The sequence below is a fragment of the Haliotis asinina genome, chromosome 2, assembly GCF_037392515.1.
Source record: "Haliotis asinina isolate JCU_RB_2024 chromosome 2, JCU_Hal_asi_v2, whole genome shotgun sequence".
NCBI lineage: Eukaryota > Metazoa > Mollusca > Gastropoda > Lepetellida > Haliotidae > Haliotis > Haliotis asinina.
This window is the reverse complement of record NC_090281.1, coordinates 45,739,699-45,750,328: the sequence shown is the minus strand read 5'-3', so window position 1 is coordinate 45,750,328 and position 10,630 is coordinate 45,739,699. Positions and strand designations below refer to the sequence as shown.

At 38.5% G+C, this 10,630-nt stretch overlaps 1 protein-coding gene across 1 annotated transcript; it reads left to right on the top strand.

The window, feature by feature from the left end:
- The first annotated feature begins 1,921 nt into the window (after positions 1-1,921).
- On the top strand, positions 1,922-10,050 carry LOC137272573 (LIM/homeobox protein Awh-like). Its single transcript, XM_067804962.1, has 5 exons — positions 1,922-2,020; positions 6,098-6,279; positions 8,068-8,279; positions 9,190-9,474; positions 9,863-10,050. Exons 1-5 carry the CDS (start codon positions 1,922-1,924, stop codon positions 9,922-9,924), a joined length of 840 nt encoding a protein of 279 aa, XP_067661063.1. The 3' UTR covers positions 9,925-10,050.
- Positions 10,051-10,630: the final 580 nt, after the last annotated feature.

The window sequence follows — 10,630 nt, the reverse complement described above, 5'->3', positions numbered from 1 at the left end:
AACCAGTGACTGAAAGTGTGAGCGAAGAACATGCTAGTTTAATGTGGGGGGAAATCTCGACGTAACATACCTACGAAGAAAATGGAGGGTTGGCTGAAAGGGTTGTGTGTTTCGATAAGAATGACGACGACCACAGTGGTGGTGATGACGATGGCGATTGTGGTGGTAAAGACGACTATGATGATGATGGTGATGATGATGATGATGATTATGATGATGATGATTATGATGATGATGATGCATACAGGGACAATGATTGTTGAAAATAATCAGCGAGAAACATTATGAAGTCTCAAATAATTAACTGAGTGTTATACTTTCAAAACCTTCACACATTACTATGCATATTATTTGTATGAATGTATGAAGATTTGAATAAAATTCTCAATGAAATTAAACCATATGAAAAATTCATATCGTTCGTGATTCGCTGAGACGAAGACGTAATAAGACCATGTGCACGATTTATTCCTGTAAGCTTACGTTTATGACCTATTTCACATTCACCTGAAATATACAAGGTTTGTCCTCAACATGAAAAACATGCAATGCTGTCCCCTTACCCACGTAAACTTGCACAATATGTTCCAACATGTCCGGATCGGAGGTAAAGCAAACATTATCTTCCAAATCTTTAATCGCCATACTTAACAAAACCCTCGGTCTGGTTCTGCAAGCGCTAAGTACGGAAATACGATTAACGGCAAGTCTTAAAACTATTACCAGTCGAAAAACTTGCTCCCGAAACCATTTTCTTTTGTTGGGGGTTATGTAAGAAACCAGACCGGGGAGTAAAGACAAGAACTTTTCGCCCTGCTCTGCGGGAAATAGACACCGGTTTACTGGCACTCATAGCAGCTTTATGGCATAGAGATTGTTTTAGAGCATGAGATCAATTTCAACGGCTTTGATATTGACGTTGAAATTAACTCGGCATGGGATTAGCGACTCGTTGTGACTTGTTACCGTTCTGAAAGAAACAGATTATATGAGTTTCTGATCAGGCACAGCGTTCCGAAATAGCACAAGCGTTTAGTACCACTTTTCGTTTTGTGAAGTCGGCGCATGATATATTCTTTCTATGTGTCTCCAAGTTTATCAGAGGAACCTCTTTGTAGTGTAAAAGATCGATACAGAAACTTTGGCGGAAACTCTATCAAGTAATGTATAAGTATGTGTTTAATTTAGTAGTAATCCAGCTTAATACCATACTCTGAAATATATTTGCAAGTGGACTACTTAATAGAAATGAAGAAAAATTATCTCACGGGGAGTCAAAAACTGGAAAGGAAAGATATATCTTGATATCTGTTTACAAAGCGATTCAAAAGCGCTGAACAATTCATTTCTGCATACGATAGCAGATTCAAGAAACAAAAATTAAACAAACACAATTAGGGCATCTAAATAAACTTGCTGTCATCACTAAATAGATATATGTCACTAATTAGTTTCAGAGGCGAAATTAGCACTAATCCTTATCAAGATGAAAGAACTGAATGAAAGATCCCAAAAATACATATCATTTATTGTGAAAACACTATTCTCTAAGATGCGTTAACGGGGTCTACGGCACGAGCTAAATTAATCGATACGGGTCGGTTGGATGACGTAATTCACAGCGGGCGCTCTCATTGGTCAACCTGGACAACCGGCGACGAATCAGCGGGGTGCTCTTCGTTCTTGTGCAGTCTGATTGGTTGGGACCATCTGTCAAAGAATGTGGCGATGTTTTGGTAACTGAGTGAACACTTGTCACGTCGGGTGTATAAAGCATTGCACGTGAAGCTCGCAGGGATCAAAAGTGATGAGTCTGAAATAGACAACAGCACGTGGAGTTTTATTGCTACATACACTTACACAGGAGTGTCGGACAGTAGTGTCATCAGAAATAATATTTTGTGGGTTCCACATCTTGACAATGTCGGACATGTCTATGGATATGATGTCATCTGATTATGAAGACGATTCGTTTTCACCAAGTTCCCATGAAAAACACTTACACGTAAAACTAATGAAGGTAAGTTATCCTGTTTCAATATAATGTTTCATATTTGTTTCAGATGACCGCCTTTCGCATATGTAAGTATATTTCGGAAGACGTATATAAAGTACATCCTGAAGAATGCTGTATACATGTATTGCCAATATGTTAACATAGAACTTTTATTTCATCATTCTATTTCATTTAGAAGGGGTGTCCCATCGAAAATAATCTACCTTTTATTTAAAATTTCCTACCCAAATTGGACTTTGAAAACAGTAGTATCGAAAGTGTCTATGCCGTCGAATTTCATAATGCTACCAAGTTAATGGAACAAAATTAAAATATATTTCACTCACTGTTTTAAACATTTTTTAAAACAGACAACGTGCAGGTATGGCCAGGTGTTTTGGTTAAAAATGTTTGATTTTCGTTGACAATCTGTCAGAAAGTACTTCAAACTGCCAATTAAAATAATTATAAGCGTTCTGCTCTCAAGTAGGCTGTGAAAGATAAAACACTTGTGTAAGACAATGTAAAGTTCGTGGTGTTTTCCTCTGTTTAGGGTCCTTCGGAGATAAAGAATTCTGTAAAACGCGGTATACCTAACACAACGCATAATTTGCGTCTATTGAAATGAGCATCGGTGTATTGCACCGTCAAAGACAACAATTCTGAAATGTACATGAAAGAAATTACTTGTGACGAGTGTTGATTTTTAACAAACACGTGTCAATTTTCAAGGCCCATTGCACATTAATGAAAATTTGTCAACGAGGTTTAAAGAAGGCGCAATTGGTTTTATTCCCTGTCGTTGTGAAATGTTTTTACAGTTAACTGGATAGAACTGATTGAATTAAGTCCCACTGTTACGAGCACGTGAAGCATCCATTAAACACGCTTCGTTGAATCTTGATGACATTCGCTCTTGACAACAGGATGTCACCCGTGACGAGAATTAAAGCTTTCATCTCACATTTTCCGCTTGTGCTTTGGACAAATACAAATTTCATCAACCGAAGAAATATCCCGTAAAATACGTATTTGTCAAATTAGAATGAGACATGAAATATATACACTTTATTACCTTGTGTACAAAGTTTTACGACAATATGAAATATTGTTTTGAAATTGTTATGCAATAGCTGTAGCGCAGGAAATAACTTTGATATAGATTCACGCGGGTGATCGGAAATATCATTCATAATTTTGAAATTCATATAGAGTTAAAATCCTTCTTACAATACAAAGATACAAACCAATATCACGGGAATGGTACTGTCATCAAAATATCTGAACAGTTATGGAAAATATGGAGTATTAAATATGAAATATCTCTATATTAACACTCATGTACAAAAAGTAAAATGTACAAATCGCGAGTTCAAAAGTACCATTTTTCTGTCATTTTCCGGTTTTGTTATTTTTAGTCGAACTGACACCCTGACTGAAAATAAATTCTGTCCAAGTATAGTCGACACGTACTTCACGACTGTGGAGTCTCGACGTCGAGTTTTTATGCCCTCTCTATCCTGTGGTTAAGTGATATCGCAAACCTTCAATACAAACCTGGCTTCTTTTTCTAGAATCATAGAAATAAAGATCACGGTGTTCGAGTGGGCCCCATTTCCTAGTTTTACAAGACTTCCGTTAGAACGACGCAGGGAAAATCTAATAAAAGGGCTGCTATGTTCGCCATAGAGAACTTTCACGCCCAACCGCGCGGAATTTTCGTGTCGAACCTGTCTTGGGAAAACGAATTTTCACAATTTTACGTAGCTCAGCTTTCTAAGCATTCAGCGCATGCTCGAATCTCAAAGACCGTCTTAACGTGATTTTCTTACCCGTCTTCTAAGACTAGGAAGTAATTTCAAGCAATACGGAAGTTCTCTTTCTTGGCCCGACTCACCGGAAGCAGGGTATACAGCGCGACTTCTGAGCGCGCGTGTAACCTTACTGGGTGCATTTCGTTTTCACTTAGGTTATTTCCTTCTTAAATGAAATGCACATAACCCCTGTCGTTTTGCTATTCGTAGAGTCCAAGTCCTCTCTGCTTCCATTAAAGACGACAATATGCCATGAGAAGAAAACGGCCTAGCCCGGAAACACATTACTGTCAATCTATTCATTCGACTTAGTTCGTACATTTAGGGCTTGAGAAAGGTACGACCCATTGAGAGGAAAAAGAGTAAAAGATTTTCTTTTAGACCTGCGCGACTCTGAAAGCCCACCCTTGCGCAAATCGAATGATTCTTTTCTTCTAATCTGACAAAACACACTACGAGTGTTAATTGATTTCAAGATAAAAGGAAGACGACCCTTGAGTCGTGAGAGCGTGTGACATGGTGTAGTCGGCGAGTTTCTATAACATGACTTTCGACATGTCAATCACTGCCTCCATGTCCATTTCACATATAGTGGCATCCATTTCTCTGGATACAGAGTCTGTTTCTCTAGATACCTTGTGTATTTCATTAGCTACCGAGTCTATTTCTCCAGATACTATGTCCATTTCTCCAGATACCGTGTCTATGCCACTACATACCGTGTCTATGTCATCAGATACCACGTCTGTTTCTCAAGATATCGTGTCTATTTCTCCAGACTACTTGTCTCATTCTCGAGATATCGTGTCCTTTTTTGTAGATAAATCATTTTTCATGATACCTGATATCTCAAGACACTTTGTCTGTTTCACCAGTTACCGTGTCTATATCCAAATACCTTGTTCATTTCTCCAGATACCTTGTCTATTTCACTAGATACCGAGTCTCACGAGATACCGTGTCTGTTTTGGCAGATACTGTGTCTATTTCTCAAGACACCTTGTCTTTTTCTCAAGATATTTTGTATATTTTTGTCTAGCTACACAGTCTATTTCTTACGACACCTTGTATATTTCACTAGATACCGTGTTTATTGCTACAGATATCGTGTTATTTTTCTAGCTGTCGTGTCTGTTTCTCTAGACACGTTGTCTATTTAACTAAATATAACATGTACATACCTCCACACATATGCTCCATATTCTAAGGTGATGTTTTACGTTTCCTACGTCATATTCCACCCAGTAAAGAAAAATAATATTAATACGACTAAATAAAGCCTGTGTTCCAATATTTCAGTCATGCCAATACAAGTAAAACTAATTGTTCACCTGGTGTTTGTCTGGTGTTTGTGTTATCATCGTGTTAATTTTAAGTGAGAAACATCATACGCTATTTTCATAGGTGACATCGATGACGTCACACGTAAGACAACAAATCTTATGAATAAGAACACAAGGCTACCGCGTCATAAATAAAGGGAAGCGGAACGGGTCGCAGAAACATTCCGAGACTTCCACGCGGTCTCGCTGATAATGATGAACTACAAGCGTTCGATATTTGCGACCCCACTACGCCTGGGGACTGCCAGGCTTGCGGGACGGTACTGGAAATCTCCCACCCTCTACCCCACCCAGGGGTTCTCATAACATGAGCTTTCGCGGCGGATTCCCTATTGTGAAAACGAGAAAGGTATTCTGCTTGATGTAAACACAGGATTGAGATAGTCAGTTTAAACATTTTCATCGTCAGGTAAAAATGGCATACATTTCTTCATTTTCTGTATGAATTTCGAAAACATGTTTTCTTTTTAAATTGAATTATGGATCAACTATGAAAAATATATGACTGCGTTATATTTGCTTAATTTTATTTTTCAGCATGGCGTTTCTATTTCAAATGGTCAAATTAAATTCTTTTGAAAGAAAGACTTCGTTTTGTTTCCAATTTTGAACACCAGTATATAAGAAACATTTTTAGAGGACTATGTATATTTCAATGACACGTTCTTCAATTTTTAATTTCATTTTAATACGCTCTTGAATCTAGAATTATAGTCTAACCTGACAACCATATTTCATAATAATATCACATGCATTTCATATTTAGCTAGCGTTTCCAGAGAAATGCACTTTGAAGCGACATTTATCTAACAACCTTACACGTGCATCAGCAAAGTGTAAGTTAGATATACATGCTTTCTCTGATGTTAAAGGTAAAATACAATATGATTTATTGACTGTGAAAAACGTATTTTTAATTCTTAATTCTTCATTTTTTCTTGCAGACGGAAGGGGATATCTGCTTTGGCTGTGGTGACGTAATAGCTGATAGGTATCTGTTGCGCGTGAGCGGGAGGTCATGGCACGTGCAGTGTCTCAGGTGTTGTGTGTGTCAGACACAGCTGGAAAGACAATCGACATGTTTTATCAAAGAGGATAACATCTACTGTCGAGTTGATTACACAAGGTAAATATATCTTATCTTATACCCTATACTTCCTTAAAGTTACTCTAACGTGTGACAAATAATGGTAAAATAGGGAAACACAGCTTGCATCTTGTCACTGACATATTCGTAATGTATGTATGTGTTCTGCACATAACGGAATGCAAAGACTACCGAATTAATTCGTACGTGTGTAGAATATTCATGTATACCGTGAATATATGGTTGTTTAGGTTTCGGTAATTCTTCACCTAGTGGATTTTCCCATGTTAAAATAACTTTTTTACAGGAAGTGTTTTTAAACATTTTATTTCTTGTTATTTTCTTTCCTTCATGAAATAAAACTGACAATTAAAAAAAGAAGATTTGTTAAAGCATGATAAAATGTGAAGTTTAGCATTACGTTTTTAAAATCTCTCAGAGATTGTCACGCTGCGTTGTAATAATCTGTTGGGATGTAAATATATATTTTTAAAAAATACGTTGTAAGATTTTATTATCTAGGGATTTGTCCCGAAATTCTATTTCGACGAGGAAGTGTTTTGGAGATACACGATGTATTTTAGGGTGGCGGGAGCATTGACTGAATGTGATGTAGGTTTACGAAATTCTTTACGACTATCCAGAAATGCACGTGCATGTGAGAAGCGACCCCTAGTGGCAGGTCAAGCATTATCTAATCGTACAGAAAATCGTGCAGTCAGCACAGATTGTAGTTATGAATTTCATTTATTCCTCAAATTAGACGCAATTGACTTTGTTAGCATGTCGATCGCCCGAAGCGGGTTCTATGAATACCGAAACCGGACGATCGATCGAGAACTAATTGCGCGGGAAAATTAGCAAGGTTACAGACGACATTTTTGATCGGGGAAGATCTTGAAGAAAATTGGAGGAACGTTCTTTGATATTTCGTCTTCCTTTTCAATTAGGGGTTCAAATATCGCATCACGTGGTAGGAATAGGATTACGCTCTTTTATTGCCCCTTAAAAGGTGAACGAGGGTGTGAGCGTACCCTCAAAAGAACTCCTCACTGAGACCAAAGTCCTCAACGGCTTGTTCCACTATTGTTGCATTTTTTGCATTAATTCGCCTGGAGTTTTGAGGGCTTTTGGGTAATGTTACAAATTTGTCTGTCAAAGGTGTTGTCAAATTGTCATTTTCTTTCATTCGTTACTAATAGTCTATAAATAAATGGGTTAGCTAGATCCCAACGAGGAGCCTCCATGAAATTCGAAGTGACGTTCCTTCAGACCTCTGACAGGGAGGTCAAGTCTTCACTAAATTGTTATGTAGTCGCAATACAAAGACGACGATTCAATAAAGAACACACAACAGTGTTATTCTAGCACTGAGGGACACTAATTTGGCCGTAATTCCACGTGAATAACAAACGCTCTCGCTGCCTGCAAATGCTAATAGTTAATGTCGAGGGTGAAGTTTTATTGACTTGTCCGATCATTTGGCCGAGTAACGTCATTGTAGGTTTGTGGCAGCAAATTGTGATGAATCCCATTTATAGTCCACGTGGACGTGAAGCATATGAAGTTTTTTCCAGCATTTATAAAAAAACACGTCCAAGTAAAAACAATAAATGATAATGGTGATTTTAAAATATTTCAATCACCATGTCTTGTATACTTCATTTAGATATTAGAATGAAATTAATATTATAATCAAATAATCCTGTCCTGTATATTAAAATACTTGAATCTGCCTGTCTGATTATTTATAAAATATTAAGGACAAAATAAGTTAAAAATTGACATCTACGTACAAAACCATTGCAAAATCGTTTTGTTTTTCAGAGAGTTCGGCGCCAAGTGTGCTAAATGTCTGCGACATATACAACCCAATGACTGGGTGCGGAGAGCTCGTTCCCATGTGTATCACCTGGCGTGTTTTGCCTGTGACAGCTGTAAACGTCAATTGTCTACTGGGGAGGAGTTCGCTCTTCAGGACAGCCGAGTCCTCTGTAAGACTCACTATGTGGAGATGCTTGAAGGAGGTCCGTCTAAAGGTGAGACAAATTATTACAATAGCACAGGTTTGATTGTTTCATGTCACAGCCAGCAATGTTCCAGTTATATGACATAAGTCGATTATATAAATACTCGGGTCTGGACCAGACAATCTAGTGATCAACCGCTTAAGCGATACGATGGCATGTGTCAACCAAGTCAGCGAGCCTGTCCACCCGATCCCGTTAGTCGCTTCTTGGCATGGGTTACTGTAAAGTAATTTCAACCCGGATCTTCAGGGACAACTGAATACTGCCACAGTTGACGATCTGAAGAAAAGTCAGTGCTGGAGAACGGGCGAATTACTCGCCCAAACCATATGCCAGGATTCTTGATGGTTGATTCGAATCATACAGTCGTCCTGTACACGAGTGTCACGAAAATGATAACTAATTCAGCGACCAAATAATTGTCTATTTTGAGTATGCGAATCATCTGGTGGGACACGCCACACGCTACTGATACCGCCGTAGTTTGAAGTGGCGTTAAATTCTAAATTCAAGTCATTTTTGTGGTATGAGCCTTCTTCAAACGGATGCAATGTGTGAAACCGTGTTCCGGTATCCCACATGATATTGCTGGAATATTGCAACGAGCAGCGTAAAACCTGACTCAATCAATTCCTTCTAAAATTGTTATTAGACGTTTTGGTTCGAACAGGCGGTTTCAATTTGTAGAAGATTTTTTTAAACAAAACATCCTGACAGCAACCGTAGCAGCCAGAAAGGCTTTAAAAGACGCCTTCAGCTGGGCGTACTTGGTACATTTTCACAAAAATGAGCACGTGGTTGAAAAAAATGGTGACTACGCGTTAAATTTCAACTCTTTCGTATTTTAATGCATAATTTTGCAGATTTTATATTTTCGCTATATTTTCTCAGATTTTACATTTTCGCCATATCTTCACAGATTCAGACAGCAGTCAGAAAACAAAGACGAAGCGAGTGCGGACCACATTTACTGAAGAACAGGTCCAAGTCCTTCAGGCCAATTTCCAACTGGACAGCAACCCAGATGGTCAAGATCTCGAAAGAATCGCACAAATCACTGGACTAAGTAAGCGTGTGACGCAAGTGTGGTTTCAAAATTCCAGAGCGAGGCAGAAGAAGTATCAACAGCAACAACAGAAGGGAGACAACTCTTCCGGAAGTATCAGCCCACGTGACACGCTGACGATCATAACGGGCCAGCATAGTAAGTATTTTTGACATTAGGATGTGTTTTTCACTAACTTTCTAGTTATTGATTATAATGTCTAACATAGGAAAGTAGATACCAATACGCCATTGTCTTTCAAAGTGGTTAGATGGTTGCAGATCATAAATGGAAACAAACCTGTGACGCTCAAGGCCACGACTTTGAAATCTCGAAAATATATCTCTCGACCAAACTCCCCCACCTTCCTTCCCTTTTGTTCTTCATGAAGACTTCGAAACTTCCGAGCTTCGACACAACCTCAAACTGACTTAAGAATAGTGAGAGAAGATACCACTTCGAGACTCTTTCGACACATTGGTGTTTGATTTTACCTGTCTTCAAATCATCTATACATCGACTAAATGTTTTTCTTCGCTTCGTACAGGTCCACAGTGGTCTAGCGGCGAAGAGTGTGGATCCAGCAGCGGTCTGTCCTTCATGGAGTGATGTCAACCTGACCTAAAATGACTTATGGGTATACGTGCAATATGTAGATCTACCTACACAAAGTGCTGCCATGGCAACGGGAGGGATGTGCTGAGTTCTAAGTGCTCTGTGATCAGAAAGAGACATGGACCTGGTTCTAGGTTAAACAGAAGTTGAAATTTGGACAACAAATGTATGCACGTGCTTTGCCCTCGAGGTCACCATGACCTTTCCTGACCTGCTGAAGGACGACCAACAGGACCTTTTCCTGCCATGTTAAACAAATTGAAACATCGCATGGAAATATTCAAAATAGGAGTTTCATGGAATTTTGAACATGTCTGTTATTTCTGGTGCTTGTTAATTATCTCATTGCTGTATTTGTTGATGTTAGTTATTGTGTCCAATGTACATTTGTACATAACTGCCATTTGTATATAAGATAGATATTTATTACTACTCCTGCAAGACCGTAGCTCGTCGTGATCGATTGCGTTACAATACCGTCGCTCTGGTTCGATTATAAATCGATCAGTTGAGATGTCGGGTTCGTATTTACTGAGTTCTGTTTGCCAAGTCGCTTTGTGAACATGAGACTTAAAGTTACAAGAATTACACGTCATTCATTATCAAATATAACTGTTTGTGTGGTGTTTTCTGTTATCTCGGAAGGTATCATTGGGTAGCTTAGTGGGTAAAGGTTTCTCTCGCAAAACTGGAGGCCATA

What these genes read in the sequence shown, in the direction of transcription:
- LOC137272573 (XM_067804962.1), top strand. Translation starts at nt 1,922, where the DNA reads ATGTCGGACATGTCTATGGATATGATGTCATCTGATTATGAAGACGAT. An exon ending in TGAAGGAGGTCCGTCTAAAG is followed by an intron (nt 8,280 to 9,189) that starts GTGAGACAAATT and finishes ATATCTTCACAG; the next exon opens with ATTCAGACAGCAGTCAGAAA. An exon ending in GATCATAACGGGCCAGCATA is followed by an intron (nt 9,475 to 9,862) that starts GTAAGTATTTTT and finishes CGCTTCGTACAG; the next exon opens with GTCCACAGTGGTCTAGCGGC.